Here is a 23,891-nt window from a genome sequence, read left to right on the forward strand (position 1 = left end):
TCCTGTGGATACTTTCCAGTTTTATTCTGCTGCTGTAACATAGTCACACAGAAGAGCTGAAGTGTAACAGATCATGCTCTGCATTCAAATATTTTTTTATAACACTTAAACAAATCTACTCAAAGAAAACATTCCCCAGTTCTTTATTTGCAGGGAATAAATTAAACACAAAAGAAAAACCACATACATGCTTGAAATAAACTTTAACATAAGTATTAAAAAAACTTTTGGGGAACATTAATTAAAGAATGAAGTCTCAGAACCAGCCTGATGTTCTTACACATTTCAAATGAACGTAAGTTAAAATGGAACATACTTTTTTTTTATTTACTCCTCAAACTTAAGTGCAGCACAACACAGTTTAAGTGCCTTGGCACCAAAATAATATACAAATAATTAATAGACTAGGCCATTGGTAAATTTATCAATTTTTATCCTTTTTTTAATGCTATAAGTGCGCAGCAGCTGAAGCCAAATGTGACAGTATTTGTTCATGTCCATCTTTATTCTTTAGAATATAGGATTTATCTACCTGCAAAGTTGTACATAGATGTAAAACCCCAAATATAAATTAACAGGATGGAAGCATATGTCTAAAATCAAGCATGTTCAGGCAAACTTTGGTCTGCGGGAATGGATGCTGAGCTCAGCTTTGCAGACAGTTCCTACCTAAAATGTGGTGTGTTTATATGTTGTTATTAAGCTGACAGAAGTTTTGACGAAGGTCAGCTGAATTAGCTGTTGAATATAATGTTTTGGGCTTGTAGTAATAAGCTTTTGTCCCACCTTCAGAAGATTCTCTCCTAATAACTTTGTCATATATGACAAAACTGGGAAAGAAACTTGGAACTCAAACATGCTGCTCTCAAACTTTCCTAGTTATACTGTAAGTTGGCCTGTAATATATGAAATCAACAAAGTGCAAATGATTACCAAAAGCAAAATCTGATGTCTGATTATCTTTTCTCATCAGAGGATTTTGTCTTGCTTCTTATAGCCTTTAAATTACAATTTAATACTTAGAAATACTTTAAAACTGTACATACTAGCATTTATGTAGAAGAAAGTTATGGACAGTTACACTTTTCCTATTAATCCATATAATTCAGCTTTAAGAAGCAGAACAGAAATATATCTGAAAAACATCTAGTTATATAAACATCTTCACCTTGTAAATTAGAGATTAAATAAAGGTATTTGACAATATCATAGCTACTCTAAAAACAAAATATTAAGTATTTAAGAAGAACTGCGTTTATTCAGTAGGATTTTTCTTAAGGTTGCTTGTTGGGTTTGGTTTTTTCCAAGGATAGAGCTTTATGGAAATAAGCACTGTAACTCAAAAAAGTTTGCTGTGTCATTCTTAAACGAAGAGACTAAAAAAAGAAAAGAGGCTATGCATGAGAATGGGAAGGGGAAAGAATAAGTGCTTACTTTCCTTCCAGAAATCATGAAGTCTACGCAATAGAGTTATAGGGAAGGTGTGGGGGAAGAGATCTAGAAGTTGGGTTTATTTTTTTTTTCATGAATACTGTTTTAGTGGAACAGTATTACAGCAGATATCCTGGTTGTGTCTGTCTTATTTCTACTGAAAAATATTTTTTTCTTCCCTGTCCCATGGAAAAGCTCTTGGATGCTTAGCCCTTACTGAATTGCTCCCTCAAGTTGTTCTTAATAATACTTTAATAATAAAATAATAATAAAAAAAAAACTTCAAGTCAAAGTGCAAGCCACCTTGTTTCAGCCCTTCATAAAAGTTAATATTTTTCCTCATTCATCTTCACTTATTTTTTAAATATAAAAGCTGAATGAGCTGTTAGGAACTTACAGTCCTTCACCCCTCACTGTGCACTCATATCAGTAGATAGTTCCTCTACTCAGCCCGAATGAATCTGGAAGTTTGTTTTCAAAATATCATAGAAATATAGTATTTTTAAGCTGTCCCGTTTCTACACGATCAGAAGCACTAGGCAAATCTAAACTTAGCCTATTATTGTAACAAGAATTTCTCTGAATAAGTAGTAGAGAATATTTCAAAATTTTTTGAAGTAATGTAAAAGTTAGTTTTTCAAGTTTTTATTAGCTACAATAACCTTTCTATGATTGCACTGTAAACTGTTCCAGCAGTCTGATTTAAAGGAACAAACTCGATATTTCAAAGCCTTCTTAGTGGAGGCTAAGAATATGAAAAATATTATAGAAAAGGTTATTGATTGCAAGTAGAAAGAATGATAGTTGAGTTCCTACAATAGTTCTATAATTTGTCTAGGCTATTCAGGCTTTTGGGAGCAAGTTTGAACTCCTATGAGCATAATCAACCTGAGAATCACAGTTAGTGGAAAATTCCCATTGTTATAACTAACTGCCAGCATTTTTAATGCTGTATGTTAACTTAGTCTTGTTTTAATCTGACCTTCTGAAATGAAGGTTTAAAATAGCATAGCATCACTTGAGCTATACAGAAGAGGACTCTCAACAAAAGTTCCATTAGTTAAGCTGTGGCCAGGGACTCCAATGTCACTCTTGCTAGTAATACCTTAGCTGGAAAAAAAACCCCAACAATCTGTATCATCAGGGTTTAAAAAAGGGGCGGGAGGGAGAAAGAGGGAAAAGGAAAATGGAAAATGAAGATTTTTATCTTCAGGTACCATATACTACTGAAGTACCACTTAGGAAAAAGGCAGCAAATAAGAAATTTGAAGATAGTTTTACCCACAGAAAACAAAAATATATCTATAAACACAAAATTTCATTACTTAATATGCTGCTATTTTGCTTGCTTCTCGAACCCCACTCAAGTAAGCTCCTGTAACGGTCTGAGGAAAGTGCCTATTTGTGGCCTGTATTTAAAAAAAAAAAAAGTTAATTGTTTCTGAAGCTATTAGAACAAATAGAATTTTAGTTTATAAGATTAGTTTTGTTTTCCTTAAGCATATATCAACATTTTTAAAAGCCATGGGAAACTTAGAAAGAATTTAGGAGGAAATATTTAAGATTTTTAGCAACTTCAAAATTTGCAAGCAAGTCAACTAGAAAAATTAGTGGTCTGTTTTGCTATCTGCACTTCAGTGGGGCAGGGAAGTTCTGTTCTAGTATAGAATGCACCTAAACCATCAGAAGCACGCATTTGTTCTGTCATTCCACTGTGGAGTAACAGAAAGGTAATTTCACTAAAAACACAAGTGGATTGTATAGTCTTCTCATGTTCTGTGCTTATTGATTACGCAGTTCACTCCTGACCTGAAATATCTGGCAGACTTTCCACGCCCAATAATAATATGAATAAAGAGGGTTCTGTGTCCAAATCACAAAACATTGCATATTTGTGTAACAGAATATTTATGTGCTACCTCTAGATTAATTGCGTTGGTTGGCAAAAGACAATCTTTCATAAGAAATAGCTCACTAATAACCTTAACCAACAGTAACAAAGATACTTACTTCACCAGCGAAAAAAACTTTTCCTTGTATGTCTTCAGCTATAATGTCATAAGCTTCACCACTGCCCCCTGTTTTTACAAAACTATATGCCATCTGGAGCCAAGGGTCTTTGCTCCATCGGGTAACAAAAAACTTCACTGGTTCAGGAACCTCCTGCGTAATCAAAAGAAAAGTTATGTGCTGCAAAGAAAAGCTCGTATTTGCATAGTTTTTTCTGATAAACAGTTTATTGTAACCTTTAGAGTATACGTAGACTCCAAGACCAGACTGGATGGGGCTTTGAGCAACCTGGTCTAGTGGAAGGGAGGCTGGAACAAGATGATCTTTAAGGTCCCTTCCAATCCAAACCATTCTATGTAGTAGTATTATGATACAGATTAGATCACATTCTGGAATTAAATTTGAATTTTCTTTATTATACTACTAACTGCAAAGATAATTTTGTTTGCTAGACTTGCCTGATGTCTGAAACATCACAGTTGCACTGTTTTGAATGCAACAAATACGGATATTGTAATATACCTAGAACTACACACAAGGAAAAACAATTCTCAAAAGAGATACATACTCTTGCAAACAGATAATACTGTTATCAACATAATTCAACACATTTGCATGTATAATGTAAGAACCTTACATTTTGGTAAGGTATGATGCTTTGCTACATCTAGCTTGTTAAATCTCAAAATGTAATCTTCATCTTGGAGATAACTTTATTCCAAGGGGGAAAATAACATTACTTAGCTAAGATCAGAATATGAGCTGGCTTGAAAACTAAGTTCAGGGAGAAAACAAAAACCAGAAAGTCAGAGTGTCTGTAGCTAAGCCATGACAGTAATACTGTGTATTCTTTGTCATGTTGCAGCATGCAAATCCCACACAATTCTACCAAAATCAGCCTGGATAACCATTGTATGAAGGCTTAATCAACTACAGCTGTGTCTTACTCTTGAGGGACTTGTGACAAGAAAGCAGAAGCATCCTGGCTGCCTCTTACATGACATCTGGTATCAACAGATAAACTATTCCATTCAGGTAGCACATGAGAGACTAAAGCTCAAGCAATCAAGACAATGGTTAGCCAAGTATGGCAAGTTTCATGGATGTTCTGATGCACATCTGGAAGCTATCTTGTCATTGAAAATCCTGATGCATTGTGGACAGATGACTGAAATTCACAACTGCTACAAACCACCGAGACAGACATGAAAATCGCTCTAGACTAGAATGGCACCAAAGACCTGTTTGCTACCTCGACATTCTCATGAGATCAAAATAGCAGGTATGTGGATTTACATTGCACTTCATTCTGGTAACTGTAAAGCCATTACCAAAAGCATGTTTTCTAGGAAAAGTTGGGCTTTCAGATGCTGAAGTTTCTTCCCAAGATCCTTAATTCTAATATCTGAACCATCAGTAAAACTTGAGAGATCACCCATGAACATTAACTCAAGCATTCCTTGGGATCTAACTGCTCTAAGTAATTTAACTAAGGCATTACTGTTTATAGACTGGAAAACAAATAAAATTACTAAGTGATAGTCTTCTGCTTGCCCCGAATTTCTCTGCTTTTCCTATTTGTTTTTATCTGGGTGATGAGGTGGGGGAAGACAAAAAGGTAGAAATTTGTATCTAAGACTTTTTTTATTTTATTTTATTTTTTTACAGTCAGAACGTAGGGCCCTTGATAGACCATTTTGCCTGTACCTCCATCCCAAGACAACTCAGGAAGGGTTCTGTCTTATTAGAAGAGCAAGGTATTGATTTGGTTTGGAGGTGGGGTGGTGGTGTCATTTTGGTTGCTTTTTACATAGAAGCAGGGGGAATCACAATCAAATTTATCTAGCTTAAAGCTTTTATGATGTATTGGAAGTGGTGATGACCAAAAAAAAATAGTTTGGAAAAAGTGACAGCTAAGAAAGAAGTGTATTTGTGTTACCTACCTAAAGTATTGATTTTAATTAATTTTCCTTTCTAAAAGTACTTTAAAGGATTGTAGTTCATTTCTGTTATGCATTATCATTTTCCTTCAGACTGATCTAAGATAATTCAATTCCCATTCTTCACACAAAAGACCAAACGTTTCCTCAAAGGAAGCATATTCCCTCAAACTGACACAAAAAGAAATAGTTTGAAACGTCAAAGGTTTTCCTATATGTTATAAAATAAAACAACCAAAAGCTTTACTGCTGTTAGCAAGTTCATTCATCTCCTAAGAAAAGGGGCTTCTCTTACCTGCTCCTTAAACAGCTCTCGAAGTACAGTCATACACTGTTGCAGTACTTGTTTATCATCTAAATTCTTAATGGTTGCTACAGCATCTCCAGTGACCACTGACATTAAAATGCTTTGTTTGCCCTAAAATCAAGACATTAACACATGAGATCATTTCAAAATTATTAGGTTATTAAGTATTTCTTTAAGAGTCCCTTTTAATTGGTATTGACAAAGATTTTCAGCTGCAAAGCAACTTCTGTTATAGAGGAAAGAGTTTGATTCCTTAGAATAAAGGGTGTGTGTTCTACAGTATTTATGCTCAAACCACTAACGTCCTCTGATGTCTTGTTCACGGAGCTGTGTTACAGTCAGCCCCTTCTACGACTTGCTGAATTAACTGAAAACTTCCTATCTACCTATTTAAAGGCTATACAAAAAGATTTGACACTCATAGTGTCATAGAATAGCACACAGATTCTCAACTCCTTTAAAGAACTCTCCCTCTTGCTTACATAAGGCAAGTCTTCTGTTACTAAACTTGATAGCTAGCAGAGAATAGCTATCAAGCACATTAGGAATTATATCTAGTGTCTCTGGAGAGCACTAGCACACTGAACCTCATGTAGAATGAACTTTAAAGTACTGAAGAGAAAACTTCTTTAAGGAAAGTCATATAGAAATAGTGTAGTAACTGAGCACAGCCTTCAAAGGATGGTTTCCTTTTAGAGTGAACCATAAGATTACAAAATGGCCTTTTAATATCTGCCAATTAGTAAGCAGCAGTTGTTGTAAAAGTATGAAAGGGTACGATATAAATGTGTAATGTGTCTGCTTGGAACTGGCAGGGAAGAGAAACTTGCACTGGTTTGAAATTGTTTTGAAATTCCTAAGTTTGGGACTGACCCTACAGACCTCAGTTTCATACTAAACCTAGTGTTTGTCTCTTCTGCTGCTCTACATAGTTATTCAGGCTAGTGCAAGCCATTAAGTATTAATAAGCCAGCATGATTTTTTTTTTTAACAGGATTTTTAGCTGATTTAAATAGGGGAACAGAAGTCCTAAACTGAAAGTGACTATAGACTTTTTCCCATGTTAGTACATCTATAGTCAGGTATTACAAAGTTGTTTTCAAGGTACTTTGTGAATAAAAGCATGTATATTATTTTGCATCCAAACATAGGAAAACATTCCCATTTATTTGCAATGAAGTAACAATCAGCTTTTTCTTGATAAATAACACTGCTTCCATGTCTTTTAACAGTTGCAGGGGCGGGGGGAAGAAGAAAACCTTTATTGTTCAGTAATGCTTGCACCTGTATTCCAAACTAAATTTCTGAAGGGACAACAGAAAATACAGCTAGCACGTGATACCTCTGGATCCATGTCATAGAAAACACTAAAGAGCCCACGTTGGCTGGAATTGGGTGGAACGTGACCAAAAAAATCAGCTCCTTGAATTTTACTGTCCCAAAATCTATAAGGAAACTGCAAGGCAATCTAGAGAAAAAATGAGAGAGGGAGAGAGACAGAATTAAAGCATTTCATACTATAGAACTCAAAACTGGATATAGTATATGATGTTCTCCTAATGTTTTTTCCCTTTTCCACTCCATTATAGACACTGTTGCTATAACAGGGTCTCAACAGGGAACATATGGCCTGTTCTCCAAGGGGAACAGGGAAGGTAAAAAAAGTCTCAAAAATTGCAAATGCACAGACAGTATTGAATTCACTGTGGAAAATGCTCAAATTCAGCAGAATTTCTACAAACCTAACGTAGAACTGAACTTAGTAATCCCCATCCTGTGTAGGGGGGTTATGAATCTTGCCTTTAAATTTCAGCATTGTTATAATCCGGTTTCTGGCATTACTTCTGTTACTGTTTTGTTCTAAGCACACATGCTACTAGGGATCTCTTCAGGACAGTCTGTCTTTTTGCATTGGGAAAAGGTAGGAGATTTTACATTGGCCAAATACACAACTTTCAGTATTATTCTGAAATAGTTTTTGTATTTATTAGGTCAAAAGCACCTGGAATAAGCATATTATTAGAATTTTGGAAGATCTGAGACTATCATAAAGGCTTGCTCAAAATCAGGCACAAAAAGTTTAAACTGTGAAGTGATTCTGCAATTTCTTTTAAAAACCCCATTAAGTTGGGAAATCTAAGAAACAGAAATGCACGTGATCCCCAACAGCATTTTGCTCTTCTGGGCTACTGTATATAAGTAAAACCAAAGGCATAATAAGTCCTGAGAAATACAGAGCAAAAGCAACAGGGACAAAGCAGCCAATGTTTCTATGAAAAGAAAATTAAATATAATCTGAAATTACTTACTTTCTCAATGACTCCTGCTCCCAAACTATTAATGGCTTTAATTTTTTTTTCTGACAGTGGAGGATTAAACTGAATGGCATTTTTCTGAAGAAGGGCTAGCGGTACAGTCACTAATACCTGAAAGAAATAATTACAGTCACAACCATTGCAAAAGCTGAATACTGCACTTAAGCCTCACAGCATCCTCTTAACTATCTTGGATTATCCTTCTAGAATTCAGCATAATACTCAGACATCTCTAAATTACTGTCTAGTTTTACTCCCCATTAATGGGAAACACATGCCTTACTTTCAGGTGAGAACAGATCCTGCAGTTTACTGGTTTGAAGCTGTAGTCTGTTAAATTGCATGTATCAGAGTGGCTAACCATGCTACTACGATTAATACCTCCTGTAAAACATTCTCAATGGCTCTCAGATTAACAAAACCATCTTTTTGATAGGAGATAAGATGGCTGTTCTTTTGGTTTGGTTTTGTAATTCCTTCACAGATCCCTTCTCTTTAAAATATGCTCAGTAACACTGTTGATGTCAATCCAATCAACATCAAGTGTATGTATCATTTTAAAAATTACTAAAAGCTAGATTATGCAGCATGAAGCAGGTGGGGATACAGGGAATAGGGGAGACTGAGAAATACGGGTGGTTAAACTGTCACTTTGAAGACCAGATAAAAACCTATCTATCTGCATCGCATTTTTAGCACTACCTTTATAATGCTTAGTTCTTCAAATTAACTACTACTCAAAACTCAAGCATGCTCAGGGAAAAACAGCCTCTAGGACATTCAGATACAGTCACTAGAATATGTGAGTTTTCATCTTTGAGTGGGTAGAAATTGAACTAAATAGTCTTGGGGGGCAGGGGCAGGAAAGACAAAAAGGCCATGTACTGTGGTCAATATTGTTCTTGCGTTCCCTAAAATCCTTCATCTTAAAGCATACCAGGTACCTTTTGTGTTGTCCATACTGTTCCATCTGCAGTAGTGATCTGAACTTCTTCACCAGAATAGTCAATACTCTGTACCTTTTGAAAGACAAATTGAAGATTATATTACAAAATCTACATATGCAATGCACATTCAGACAAGAATAGCTAATATAGCACCAGTCTGCAAACTAGAAATTGAAGAACACAAATTTCTAGAGAAATATTGACAAAAAAAGAATAGCTTCCGTGGAAGCTGAAAAAGAATTGTCATCATGATTCTAACATATAAGCTCATCATATCATAATATTGAAGTACTGGTAGTCCTCAAAAAGGATTTCCAGAAGTGCTGAAATTGTCCTCCTCTTCCTTTAAGACAAGTCAAAATAGTCACAGGCACAGATTTGCCTGGTCCAAAATAATACAAAGATATGATTAGGTGCTTCAAAGCAATCCAAGATGGGCACTGCGACAACATTTTCCAGACTCACTGGCAAATTCAGCCGGATGTCCAGCCCTTCTGCCAATTTATCGATCACAGTAGAATATCCCACAGTTAGAAGAGTGTGATCTCCAGCAAACTGGGCAAAAAACTCATTGTGGTCCCATGAGCGTGCAGACACCTGTGGACAGAACATAACTAGCTGTTTCTGCTGTTGAGGTGACATAACTAGCAAAAGCCCCACAGTGTAGAAGCAGCCACCCCAATTCCTGTCAAAACTGGGGAAAAAAGGGTGTATCACCAGAATGTATAGCAATGCTGGCAAAAGCAAATGGTTTATTTACTCTAAGGCCATTACACAATATATGAATTGCTAGATTAAGAAACCCCAATATGGGTTGGGTTGGTAACAAGGAGTTCTGCTTGGTAAAGAAAAGAAGGAAAGTGGTACAAAAATTCAGGTGGATTACAATGTATTTATTTCAGTTTTCTGTCTCTAACAAAGAAATCGGATTTTACAGCCTTAAGACTTCAAATTAAAATGGAAATAGTTTGTTTCCCAAGATGAAGGGGAAAATAAGATACAGAAAAATCTCAGTGGAATGTTTCTTTCACTGTGGAGGTCCTTCCATGATATCTTTCATTGACCCTCTCCCCCAACCCCTGCAAACTCAGAGTTAGTACAATAGTGATATTTGTGCTAAGCAATCACCACTTAGCAGTGAAAAATTTGAAGCAATTCTCAAACTGCTATTTAAATGCCAATTCCTATCACTGCAGTTGCATTTACTTCATATTTTGATTTTAAAATTGAAGGTAAGACAGACTTTTAACATCTTTCTTATTTCCCCTGGGTGTTCCTGAAGTGTGAAAGCTTGACATATCAAATTGACTGCCCTGATGCAGCACTGTCATGCAAATTTTTGTTATGTGCTTCTTAGTTCAGATCAGATTTGTGCATCTGCACATACCAGTCAGCTGTCCCACTACCACAGTACAATTGACCCTAGACATCTTTCACCCAAGCAACAGCACTGAATAAATAATGCACTGCAAACAACATCAAACTTTGATATTTCCTGAATCTACTTGGTTAAAACTGAAGTCGCGAGGAAAGCCAAGTATCACATAGTCAACAGAATACCTAGGAGTGGTGAACTGGGGCCCACCGTCAGGGTGTTGGAACACTTCAGAAGTTAAATGCATTTATTCTCAAGATACCTAGCAAGGTAGAGAAATACCTCAGTTTTTAAACACAGAACTGAGAAGCAGAAGTCACACACAACATCTGAGGAAGAGTAACTCTTCCGTGAATCCTACCACCCAGCATCTTGGCAAAACTCCCTATTCCACTGCACCATCTGCACTCAACTTCCATGTTAAAGAGGATGTTGCTGGAAGCATGTTATAACCTCCCATTAGATTACCTAAGGCAGTGCTGGAGTCTGTGTCTCAATGTTTTTACAGAGAACACATTAGGGATGTAGGAAGACTTTAAAGATAGACGATTCTTCCGTTCAGGCCATGGCATGGATCAGATGACTTCTCAATGTTACTTGCAACCCTGTTTTCTACAAAACTCAACCACTTCAGAACACAACTGTCAAAACTCACCTGAGAGAGATTGCTGCCACAGGCATACTCCAAATTACTGAGGTGGAACTGTAGTACTTTTTCTTCCAGCTCACTGAACTGGATGCCAGACTCCTGAATAAAGGCTTTATAGATCTCTTGTATTTTTTCTGTGAAAGAACATATTTAAGTTAAGAATATATCACGATTCATCAGAAGTCCTACTGCATTTCAATATGCTGTTCTCTCGATCACAAGATTTTCAAGCTTATTGCTAATTTGCGCTAAGATATTTTTCTTCTCATAGAAAAAAATGAGAAGAAATGGTGATAAAATATAACTTTGTTGTTTAGTCATAGGTTTCCCTAGTAAAATAATCTCCTTCAAAAAGGAAACATACATAGCTTCAGGAAAAAAAGTGGTTAAAACCATTTCAAAGAAGAAGAGAAAAAAAAAAAAAGGAAGACTGTGCACTGTGCAAGAGCACAGCTGGACTAGCTAGTTGAGACAGGAGAGAAATTAATTTCTCTCCTATCATCAATATACAGTTGAAGATATTTCAGGGAAAATACACGTGAAGATAATGGAGAATCCTTGCAAATAAATCCTGCTTAGTTTTTAGTTTTCACAAAACCAAAAGAGCTGAGAAATTTGATCTAGAGTTCGCTGAAGAACATAGGAGTTGCTAATTCTGTCTTACAGCATCCATGCTGAAAAGATCTGGGAGGCAGACATTTCTGAGCGCATTTATTTTTTGTTGTTGAATGTGCTTGCATGCTCTAAGTGTAGTAGGAGGTGTTACCAATGGAGATGGGGCTATTCTTTACAGCAGATGGCTTTAATCAGGCTCTTTTTTTAGACAGATTAGTCAAAAAGTATGAGAGTTATGGCTAGCTATGGCCTGCTTCAGCAAGGAGCAAGTCTTTTGAACTGCTAGTGCCAGTTATACTGAAAAAGCTACCTCATGAAAACAAGATACTACATCAGAAGTCATACAGTATTATAAAAGCCTTCAACTTAGGCTTTCTTAAAAGCTATGAGTGGCATTTTGGTCTGTGTATATCCAGTAGTCTCCCCTTGTCCTCCGCAAGGCCAGGTTATCACTGTTGGATTTAAGGTCAGGTGTACAGCCATACACTTCTAAGAAATGCCCAATATAAAACTCTGTGAACACAGCCAACATCTTCACTTTGCATTACATCTCCCACTTACCACCAAGAGGAACGTCATGATGTTGGGTCTTATCTTTTCTCCACTCAGAGACGACATCTAGGATGGCATTGAAATGAAAGTCCATACGTTTATCAATAGTGGGATCTGTTATCCTTCCACCTTCCTGGATCAAGTCACATTTCTCCCCTAGTTTGTGCATTTTAATGCCAAGCTTAAGAAAAAGACATTTTATTGCTTTTTAAGTATGGAAAAACTACAGTGCCTAGCCTGCTCAAAGTTATTTAAAGTAAGGTGAATCCCTCAGATTTAAGTGATGCCACTTAAAAAACATCCACAACTTTAAATAATTAGCCAGATTAACGCAAACTCTCATTCTCCTAAAACTGGAATACCAACGATCCTTCTATCCATTAATTGTCCACAAACTGTTTTTTCCCTACTCTTCCATCTGTTTCTTTACAGGGGATTCTCAGAAACCTCGTTTGCAACTTCCCTATCAGGCCAGGGGCTAGTACAGAGATGTTGGGTCTGGTAATCAAACACGATGAACCAGTCTCCTTCATTTCTACCTCACCTTATTCTCTAAATCGCCATGAAAATCAATTCTTTTCTGCAACTTTCTGGAGCCTGATGCCCAAACAGTTCCCTGCATTCAGGAATTGACAGGATGTCGCATGACAGTTACCACCAATTTCATTAACAAGCAAGCAAATTAAAAAACTATTTGGAATTAAACCTAGCATCTTGCTCTGCTTGTCCGACTTGTATCGAACGCACAGCAGAGATAAATCAGAATAAAGACGTTTTTATGTTCTACAGAGTCAATCTAGAGAAAATAGCACAAATATAGCGCTAACTTCTTCCTGGGCCTTGTTACTTGGGGTGCGCTCCAGTGTTTTTCACATATCCTCACATCTCTAGGCTGCTAATCACCACTGCAGATCTCTTCTCAAGATACAGTTGTACTTTGAATGAAAGATGACATCAGATGACCACAAAGGGATAGGCACCCAAGGTGTATTCAGAAGTCATTGTTCCTTACCTCATAACTAAAAATCCTTTTAAAAAAATAAATATTCAGGACACAACAGAGCACTAAACAGTTAAAACAGCATGGGCTGGATTTGCATGCCTCTCTGAACAAAATCCATACTCAGTTTCCACTTGGAGAAATTCACCTTCCTGCCCAAAAATACCCAACCCAACCAACAAATTTGGGAAAAAAAAAAAGTCAACCTGCAGTGTGTTTGCATCAGTAACTGTTATACGTATTCATCTTAACTTGTGCAGAATTGAACTAGAAATACAGAGGCTGAGCAAAGGCATGTCCATCATAGAACTATGTATTATGACAACGTACCAATAGCCTCCTACAGTAAAGCATTTCTCAGCTCTCCGGAAGTCTGTCAGGGACCTTTTACATTACTATCTCCAGAAAAGGGGAAAGAAGTGGTTTCTTCTGGTTCTGAAGCTGCCTTGTTTTTCTTTACATAATGTGCCCAAAACCATTCTACAGCTCTTCTCTGTCCCCAGCTGTTATCAAAGTTATAATAGCAACACGGAGTTTACTTACACCACAGGACAGCGTTTTAATCATGTCATGAACAAGGACTCCCACCCTTACCCAGCCACCCAAATCTGGCTTTAATGACAATTTTTCACTAGTGATAATATATGACCACTGCAGGGAACCCACTTGCTCACACATTAGTGCCATTGGGTTGTTGACACATCCATTGACGATTTGTGCACCTCTTCCAACAGTGACTCCTTTGAATGTCTTATCATCCCACACTCGGCCACCAATTCTGTCTTTAGCTTCTAAGACAATGACCTACGACACAATGCAGTTTAGTAAATTGTAAGATTTGATTATATTAAACATATCTGTTCAACTCCAGAGCAAAGGGGAAAGCAAAACACAAAAAAATCCCAAGTGATCCATCACTGCTAACAATCTTAACACTTTTATTTTTGTTTGTGGATATAGTTCATTTATGCATTTTAATTGTCTTTTAAAGGTTACCCTTTGAGATATATACATATAAAATAACTGTAACTTTAAGAAAAATAAGCTGCCTTTTTCAAACAGATGAAGACCTATTCAGGAAATCTCAAAATTGGAGTTTAAGGCATGCTACAGACTACTAAACACAATAATCCAGGTGGTGTGTCCATCGGAGAAAGTCCATGCACCTGTTGAAGAAATTTATTCCTGGGATATTCCACGAAACCCCCATTCTCATGTATTTCCACCACTCGTACATACCTCCTTCAGCACCCACTGCTTGTCACAGAGAGACGCAGGATACTAGACTAGATGGATGTCTGACTATGTTTTCCCTTACTTATATTATCTTTTTATTTTTATAGAAAGTCTTTATAATAGAGAAACTCCATCTCTCCAGAAGAGTAGAAAGCAACAGTGTGTGTGTGTATATATCTATATCTCTCTTATATATTGAAAAAAAAAAAAAAAAAAAAAAAAAAAAAAGGGTCCTGCCAGTTGATACTTAGGTATTTTACAGCAGGATAGCTTTCCACAGGACTTGATGTACAAAAAAGATGCACTGCAATTTGCTATTTAGCAATCAAAGAATGAGATAATGGGCCTATAGGATTCAGGGATTCATATAAATATATACATATATGAACATATAAATATATAAATCCAGAAAGTCAGATGCTCATACATCGCCTTAAACATCAGCCCTGTAAACACTTCATGTGTAAAAAGTCCCATCGGTTTCCATAAGAAAACTCTGATGTGTAAAATTATTTCACATTGTAATATTGTGAGATCACACTGTCAATGATAAATACGAGGGGAAAGGAAAATGCATGTGATTTGCTTGTTTTTAATAAGCAACAAGTAAGTACAGTAAAGTGCACACACGAAAGAAAATTTCACCTAATTTAAATAGCCATCATCATCTACAGTCCCATTATTGGGACATGAATATCTATGTCTCCCCTACCCTCCCAACCCAAGTCTACGTAAAATATTCACTCTATGCTTTGTTGAATTTTAGATACAAATAAATGCTGTTTTTAAACAGAAGATTTACACAGTAAAAACCCAGATTTTACAAATTAATTAGGATGGCCTATACATAAATGTTCATAACGAGAATGTAATTTTTTTTCATTTTCATGAAGAACACTCTCAAAGCAAAGGAAGTCTCATTTTTTAAGTAATGTACTCTAAAGTTTCTTACCTTAATTCCAAAGTTGTGCAGTTGTCGGGCTGCTGCTAATCCTGCTGCACCAGCCCCAACAATAATGACAGATTTCTAAAAAATAATAAAAGATTTAAATAATTTTTACATAAACAGTTGGAATGACAGGTAATGAGTAAAAAATCCAGGCCCAAAAAAATATTACATGTGCCATGTAGTTTTATAGCACTAATAACATAGGGATTAGTACAGCAACTTACATTGTGGTATTCTTTAGGAAGAAGATACTGGTCAGGACTGACTGATAAAATCCCTGTATTAATTAGCCCTTTCCTTGTCATAAAATAAAGTATCCTCTCCATTTCCCGTACACACCGTATACGCACAAGCCCCCGAACAATGATGTGATGGATACATTTTTGAGGGGTAAGAGCCTCCTGAAAAGCAGAAGCAAAGAATAGAAAGTGATTTTCTAATATTAATTTTTTTCATGCATTTACATGATATTTAAACTGTAAACCAGATGATACAAATTAATCATTAATCAGGCTTCTGAGAGCATTTTAAAAGCAACATTTATGGAATTTTCTTGCTAACCAGCTTTACACAGGAAAGTAACAATTTATTAAGCTAGATTAACATGGAATAAAAGCAAATGAGTCTACAAGATACTCTCACAAACTCCATGGTGTGCTCCATCAGTACAGGAACAGTACTGAAATGCATCCCTGATTGCAAAATGAATCTACCTGGTGGAAATGCTCACAGTGAAATTCCAAATAAAAAACAGGTCAATATCCAAAACCTTCATATAAATACAGACATCAGCATCTGAAAGCTTCAGTATGTGAAATTCCAGCAATTCCATTGAAGGCAGCGTCAAAGAGTTAGCATAAGTAACAAGATAATCACTTCCCTGCCCAACAGTCACATGAAAAAAAAAAAATCATAAAGCACCTGCAAACACTATTTAGAAATGTTCAAGCATCCCTTTAAAAGTTAATAGCTGGGCAGACTCAGTAGAGTTTTAGTACTTTTAAAATGTTTGTATCTTACTACAAAAGAAGCTTCCAGGCATTAAAACTCAAAACCAAACCAAAACAAAACATAACACCAAAAATCCGGCCAATCTTAGAATGGATTTTCAAAGGATGGTAGCAATTTTTCTGGTGCATAAGAAGGTGTCTTAAGAAGAGTCCAATCCCTCTGCTCCACATCCCCCCCAAAAAGTAGCTATTATTTGTAAACAAACAAATTACCTGTTAATATCTCTTACCTTGCAGTTTGTGTACCACAGAGCCAAAATCAGGTTTCTCAAAGCCAAGTACATGGTAGGGTCTCGTGAATATTCTGGGAACTCATAGAGCTCATCCAGTTCCATGACATCTGGCCTCACACAAAGTGCTTTCCCACATTCATTGGGCTGGTAAAAAGGCTGGAAATATTTGTTCATGCCTGCAACTGAGTAAAGACACACCAAGAACAAGTCATATTCTGTCATATCTTCATTTTATCCTTTTCTCTCTAAGATGATCCATTGACCTCACACAGATAAACAAGTAATGAAGCTTTCCAACCTCTAGCCACTTTCAGAATGATTTCACGTATATTGCTCTCCCCTCTCCTACTCTCTAGGCTGTGCAGCATTCATTATTGTCCTGCTACCTGATGGGTACGTCTGTCAGAGCTTAAGTTTTGTCAGAGAAACAGTATGTGCCCTCAGATGCCATGACAAGTTCAGCAAGGAACAAGAGTCTAAACTCAGGTCTAAGGTCTAACATCACTGTACAGGTTCATGCAGTCCTCTGAATCCCTTTCATCTTCAACTCCCAATGCTGCCCAGCGTGGGTAGTAACTAAAAGTAATCACCTTCCACGAGCAGTATTGGTTGCTCTGTGTAATGAAGTTTTCTGTTTATTAAGCAGATAAATAACCGTTGAATAGATAAGCTGATTTATTTTCAGCACCTAAGGAGAGCAAAGCCTGCTAAGGTGACGCAGAAACTGAACTTTCTTCAAAGGACTCTCTCTGAGCTGGTATTGAGGTATATCAGTAAGGATGAGTATGGGAATCCTCAATTACCTTTCACCATACCTGACCTATTCAAAATAGAATCCTATATACAAAACAGAATCTGAGTGCCTTAAGAAATCAAATCCTTTTCTGCAAAGCCCCAAAGATCCACAATATCAAAACTAGCAGAATCACGTTTTGTTTTGATAAATCTTCATTTCCTTAAGAACGCAAATGATCTTTAACTACCCACAGGTTTATTTCCCATTTCTATAAACAAATGACAAGGTAAACAAAAAGCCTATGCAGTCTGTGCTTACTCCCTAAAGAAATGCCATATAAAATGTATTACCTTTATCTTACAAACAGGTAAACTGCATCAAAGAAGTACAGGGGCAGTCACACAGAGTGTGTATTAGTGCTGAGAACAGAATGAGTATTTCTGAATCAGGAGCATTATGCGCCTTACAAACTCAGTTATAAGACAAAATTTATCACACCTATTTAAGCACCAGAGCCCTACAGATGGCCCTTACCAGTCAAATTAGGCACGCTCTTTAAGTGCTCTAACTTCACAAGGTTGGATTCACCAGGTAACCGATTAGTGCTGGTACAGGATGGACTCATGCCCACGCAGTCTGGATAATATGCAGCTAGAAAGGGAGCTGCCACACTGTCTTTCAGCAAAGGAGGGAGTATGAGCATGGAGTACCACCAATGGTCTGAAACTTCAGCCACTCTCTGGCCAAGCGGAGAAGTGAAGGAAAGAGGGGAGAAGAGAACACGTCAGTACTTTGAAAACGTTGGAAATGAACCAATTACCCCCCTCCCTCCCAAACTGAGACCAAAAAGCACTAGAAGTACCAATCTCAGAATTGCAAGTCATAAAGACATTTTCTCTCCCTCTTTCCCCTTCCTCAGCCTGACACAGAAAACCCGTAGCATTAATCCCTTCAGAAATGAAGCTGAAACTTCACAAACTCCACACCCACGTGGCAAGCAAACAGATGACATGACAACACATCTATGCCTTATCAGGCTTTTTATCAGACCATTTACAGTTGTTTATGCATCTAGAAATCTGAAAAGTCTACGCTAACGGATCAATTAGATTCTGCTATCCCCATCAAAGACCTCTTAAAACCCTAACAAACACTAATGATTCAGCCTTAATTTACAAATCAAGCATGCATTAAGGAAACAAAACCACGAAGCTTCTACAAGAGTCAACAGTAATCTTGAACATTTTCCTGGGATAGAAGTACCTCAGTTACACTTGCCAACATTGGCTTATTGAACATCAGGTCATACTAAATCTGAAATACAGGGTTATATGATCATAAACCCATTGCAACACCAACGTACATCAAGTCTAATTTCGTATTATGCGGGAGAGGAGAGAGAAAACATGTTTTGATGTTCTCTTGTAGTCTTTAAAAAGAGGAGACCAGCTTTACTAAAGATAGAAACCACCTGAAAGACAGGGAAATTTTAGGATGGGGAATTTTATTTGAAAGCTGGCAGCCGAATACTGTTTTGCCTGACCAAAAATCAGAATTAGGAGTAAACCTTGACTCTTAGGCCACAGCTCAAAGACACCATGAACCACCTGAAAGCTATTTGGCATGGTAAGGGAATAGAGGAAAAAGATGAGACAGTAGAAGGCCCTAGGCTCTGTTGCAAATTGTATCTGACAGTTTCCTGAGCAAAATGCATGAATACCACTGTAATTGGCCAAAGGACCAAGAAAAGGAAAGAAATATGCCATGCTTTAAGATTGCTTTTATATTTTAGGACAAATGAGAAGGAACAGCCACTACTCACCAAGTCCTCAGGCATGGAACACTGGTCTGAGCCCTCAGTCTGAAAGAGAAGTGAGTGGTGTAAGAGCTATTCTTAAGCTGTACAAGAAAAAGTAAACGTAAACCAAAAGTAATTTGGCTGTGGCATAGTTCTTTAAACTTAAAAAACAAACAAAAAAGGTATTAGTGTTAGCCTTCTGTAGCAGAGAGAGAAATGCATAGTTAAAAACACAACACACCATAAACACCATAAAATGTTTCTCATTTGTTAAATAGTTTCTGCTGATCAGACATTAAGATATACATTTTATTCCATGAAATCTAGTGGAACACTGAAACAAACAAGGGGGAGTGGGGGAGGAATTTTATAGAAAAAAATCTGGAAAGAGTCCACATTTTCAAGAGAGACTCTTCCAGTCTAGACTATAAAAAAAATTCTCATTTATTTTTAAGAGGCTCTTTATCACAAAGTTTCAAGAGGAAGTGCTGACCCTTCCGATTTTTGTATGGTCAGTATATTCATGTTATGTTTTTAGCTATATAAATTCTATGGCACTATAAGGACTCTTTCAGATTTCAAGAGTTATCTTAATGCCAAAGCTGAAAGTTTTCATGTAAAGTCCCATGACAAACTTGCTATAAATCAATAAAAGCCCATTGGGCTTTTCAAATGCTCTCCTCAATAATGAAGCATGGCCAAACAAAACCAAAATAAACATTTTGGTGTATGTCTGGTTTGTACATGCTGCTAATCTTTCCATAGTTTCAGAATGAAGGATTTTACAATTGACTATGCAGAGAAAGAGTATTTTCCAGATACTTCTTTCTTGACATTTCCACTCAGGAAACAAAAAGTCTCAACAGCGTGTAGACCTGTCACCATGCAGCTCTCCAGGCCATCAGGCAATTGTTTTGGCATTAGAAACATTAAGCAGCAAAACAATAAGCAATTAATGTCTGCAAACAACAAAAAAAAAATCAACTTGTTCATTTCAATAGGAGCAGAAGTCTTCTGTGTTACCTTGGTGGAATTGTTCAGTTTCATACCACATCTGTAGGTTTTTGCAATTTGTGGTGTCAGCTGGATTTCCTTTGTCAGCTGACGCCATTTACCACAGTCTGGCTTTGTGCACTGCACCTACAGGTCAAAAAACAAACATGTTTTTACTTGTTGCTGATTACAGATAAGATTAACGAAGCGTAACTAACCAATTAGAAAGCAGAGAGATGTGAGAAAGTTGTCAAATACAATTGTTAAATTCGTTCTCATGTAATACTCAGGTCATTAGTAAGACATTTGGTGTACAGAAACCTTGTGCCCATCTCCTGGGAGACTGAATTTCTCCACAGAACCTAACTCCAAATTTAATTCAACACTGTTACTATGGTCTTCAGTGGGTTTGCAAGCAAGCATTACTGCAAAACCACGTTGTTCACCACTTCAAAAACAACAACAAAAAAACCCAACAACAAACTTCCATTCCGGTCTCTCTTCTTCGGCTCTCTTTACCAGGGAAATACAAAATCTGTTTGGCACGTCTTTCACACTTTCCTATAGCTGGCACACTTCCTTTCCCCCACCAAGTCTTATTCTACCTGAACATCACACATCTTAGCTGCTACTTCACTGAAAAGCAACAGAAGGTTGTTCTTTGTGGGGTGTGGGGGAGGTCTCCAACAATGGAGGAGCTGATCAGAATTATCCTTTTGAGCTTTTCTGCAGTCTTCTAATACTGGAAGACCCCCAGGAAAACTCAGCTGACCTGCTCCTTGAACATACAATGTCAGAAATTCACATCAGAACATCACATTGAAACATACCCTATTAAGTAAATCACCTTCTATCTTACCCAGTAAGGAAGCTGTTGATCAGCCATGAAGGCTTTTGGACTGGGCTCACTTTTACCATTACTTGTCCAAATCCTTTTCCAGGCAGTATATTTCTCATAACCATCTTTATGGCTAAGAAGAAAGCGAAAAGAAAATAGCAAGCACTTAGAAAATTGAATATCTAGTTCATTTCAAGCAATAGCAGTTAGTCTAAAATTAAACATTTTATTTCAGGACCAAGAAATAAGACTGTAGAGAGTCCTGTATTTTTCCTATTTAAAAAAGAGAAAGTCATCGTTCTTAAAATAGCAATAAATTGCATCCTGACCATTATGTCCTCATGATCATGAGCACACTTCCCGGTATCTAAGGTCTGGACAGAGTCACAGGTACTGCTAAGCTTATAAGCACCCAAAAGTCATAGAATCTTCATGGTTGGAAAGGACCTTTGAGATCATCGAGTCCAACCATACACACACAAAAAAACACCTACAACCTCTGCCACTAGAGCACGCCCTGAAGTGCCAAATCTACACATTTCTTAAATACCTCTAGGGATGGTGACTCAACCACCTCCCTGGGCAGGCTGTTCCAGTGCCTGACCACTCTTTCAGTAAAGTCATTCTTCCTAATATAAGTCTTAGTAGAGCTGGACTCAACTCCCACTCAAATGGGAAGGAGCTTGGAGCCAAAAACACTCTGTGAGCCTGACCAGTTTTCATGGTCACTGAACCGCAAGAGTTAAATCTGCTCACTGATTTGATGTTACAGAGAGGCAAGATATCTTGAACCCACATTGTAAAGTGAATTTTGCTTTATAAAGGAAAATACATATACTTAAAACTGTTGTTGTTTAAAATTCTCTGCTGTTGTTTTTTAAAACAAGACAAAAGCTTCAGAATAACTGCACACAAACCAGCCTGCCTGAAGTAACCAGTTTTATTCACGCTGCTGTTTAAGTTGACAATTAGGCCATACAACACCTGCAGTTTTAGCACCAATATCCAAGCCTCAGGTTGAATAAAGCAAGCACAGAGGACAGGTCTTTGTACATGATGTTTCAACAGTTGTAATGTCTGCTAAATTTTAATAAGCACTGAAAAAGCACAACCTTAATTGGCAAATTTACCTTCGGTAATAGTGGTCAAAACATTCATTGCAGAAGTGTTCCCCACAGGAAAGATGATACCATCTAGACGTATACCCATTTTTTGCGCATCTGTAATGCAGGAGACATAGAAATAGTGTTACGATACATTTAGGAAAAAATCTCCCTATTGACACTAGCACATTCTAGACTGCAAACAAAATATTTAGGACAAGCCAGGGCTTTATGTGACTTTCATGAAGGCTGACTTACACAAGGCTCTACACTCATACAAATAACAATAAGATCATTTCAATTGTCTCAAACATTTCCAGTTTCCAAACTAAGCAGCACCAGATGCAAAGGAGGCAAAATGTACACAATGTGCAGTTTTATAGTTGGTCTGGCTTCCAGCAACCTCCTGCTAACAATGGTCAACTGAGCCTGTCTTTAGTACCCTTTAAGCAGACATTTCCTGAACATTAAATACATTTGGTCTTACAATATGTGCTGTGACACACCAAGCATTTTGCAAATGTATACAAAGGCAAAGTCCTTCTCCATAGGAACTTACAGTTCCTTTACTTTGTGCCATTTTGTTCTGACATTAGTGCAGGGGTGGGAGGGATCATTTAAATTAGTATTTTTCTTGTATGCATGATCAATTGATTCATAAATCATTACAAAATCCCATCCCCAGAACAACTGACAAAACTATAAAGGCAAATCTGAATACAAAACAGATGTTGCCTGTTTTTTTCACGTGACCAAATTGGCTGTGATTTTAACCCAATGAGAGAAAACCCTGAGGAAGCAGTTACACATTCTGGGGATTTATTCTTTATTACTCACAGAAAGAAATATCTATTAGCAAAGATTATATTCTTCAGACAAAGCAATCGCTCTTCCCTTAGGAAACTCTCATTAAACTCAATAAGATAAATGCACGAGGTAAAAAGCATGAGGTAAAAAGCAGTGACTTAAGCTACTAACTGAAATAGCTAGCCATGAAATGATCTCATCTCAAATAAATAATGTTGAAACTATGTTCTTGGGGGGGTGGGGGGTGGAAATCAACAAGAGTAAAATAACAATTCAAAAAGATGACTAAGCAGTATCTATTGTTTCCTCAATAAAAACCACAGTATCGCCAATGCTGATCTCTCAGGTGCTCATTGCCCCTACAAGTCTCTTACGCCACTGCCAAAACACTTGGCTTTCCTATGACAACATCCAGAATACATTGACCTCCTGCCACCAAAGAACAATCCACATAGATAACTGAATGAAGCACTGAATTATTTTAGATCATTGGAAAATAAATAAAACAAGGGAAGTTTGTCTCAATTAACCAGGGAGGTGGCTATATAATTACAGTCTGCCTGCTGCATAATGAGTTCTAATGCGTTGCTTATTATAGATACATCTTGCCAGTATCATGCGTTCAGTACCTCCAGGATCAGAATGCAAAAGGACTTGTGCGAGTACACAGAAAGCCACGAACAACTCAAAAATAACGAGTTCAAATAAGTACAACAGTCTCCCAAGACCTAAAATTTCAAGGTCTCAGTCTCACCTCAGACTGCAAAGCATTCCAACGAAAGAGTGGTAAAGACTTACTGCAGTAAATGACGGTTTCATTTTCCATCTTGAAAGCAAGTTTAGCTTCCTCAGATTACACTAATATGCTCTCAGTTTCACAGAAGCAAGGCGTGTTCCAGAAGACACCATTAATAACATAAATAAGCGTATTCTAAAGATATTCTATATCTGAATTAGCAACTTGCACAGTAGAAAGTTATCCACAACAGGAATAACTTATGACACTTTCCTGGCATCTTAAGACTCATATTAGTAACTTTTGATTCT

General features: G+C 37.1%; 1 protein-coding gene and 1 long non-coding RNA gene across 4 annotated transcripts in view; one reads left to right on the plus strand and one right to left on the minus strand.

The window, feature by feature from the left end:
* Positions 1–23,891, plus strand: part of LOC141739150 (uncharacterized) — a 29,386-nt gene that overhangs the window by 3,204 nt on the left and 2,291 nt on the right. The window contains exon 2 of the long non-coding RNA XR_012585598.1: positions 4,307–4,723. This is a non-coding gene — a long non-coding RNA (uncharacterized LOC141739150). The remainder of the gene's footprint in view (positions 1–4,306; positions 4,724–23,891) is intronic.
* Positions 1–23,891, minus strand: part of KDM1B (lysine demethylase 1B) — a 27,977-nt gene continuing 4,086 nt past the window's right edge. For all 3 annotated transcript variants that reach the window (XM_074575837.1, XM_074575838.1, XM_074575839.1), the window contains 18 exons: positions 22,065–22,154; positions 20,956–21,067; positions 20,127–20,243; positions 19,128–19,166; positions 17,840–18,044; positions 16,567–16,751; positions 15,551–15,727; positions 15,330–15,404; positions 13,808–13,945; positions 12,151–12,322; positions 10,981–11,108; positions 9,416–9,547; positions 8,948–9,022; positions 7,998–8,114; positions 7,031–7,156; positions 5,677–5,799; positions 3,442–3,594; positions 1–2,840 (listed from right to left, as the gene is read on the minus strand). In XM_074575837.1, the coding sequence (XP_074431938.1) occupies positions 2,757–2,840; positions 3,442–3,594; positions 5,677–5,799; positions 7,031–7,156; positions 7,998–8,114; positions 8,948–9,022; positions 9,416–9,547; positions 10,981–11,108; positions 12,151–12,322; positions 13,808–13,945; positions 15,330–15,404; positions 15,551–15,727; positions 16,567–16,751; positions 17,840–18,044; positions 19,128–19,166; positions 20,127–20,243; positions 20,956–21,067; positions 22,065–22,154 (2,248 nt within the window). In that variant the 3' untranslated portion in view covers positions 1–2,756. The remainder of the gene's footprint in view (positions 2,841–3,441; positions 3,595–5,676; positions 5,800–7,030; positions 7,157–7,997; positions 8,115–8,947; positions 9,023–9,415; positions 9,548–10,980; positions 11,109–12,150; positions 12,323–13,807; positions 13,946–15,329; positions 15,405–15,550; positions 15,728–16,566; positions 16,752–17,839; positions 18,045–19,127; positions 19,167–20,126; positions 20,244–20,955; positions 21,068–22,064; positions 22,155–23,891) is intronic.

The sequence above is a fragment of the Larus michahellis genome, chromosome 2, assembly GCF_964199755.1.
Source record: "Larus michahellis chromosome 2, bLarMic1.1, whole genome shotgun sequence".
Taxonomy (NCBI): domain Eukaryota; kingdom Metazoa; phylum Chordata; class Aves; order Charadriiformes; family Laridae; genus Larus; species Larus michahellis.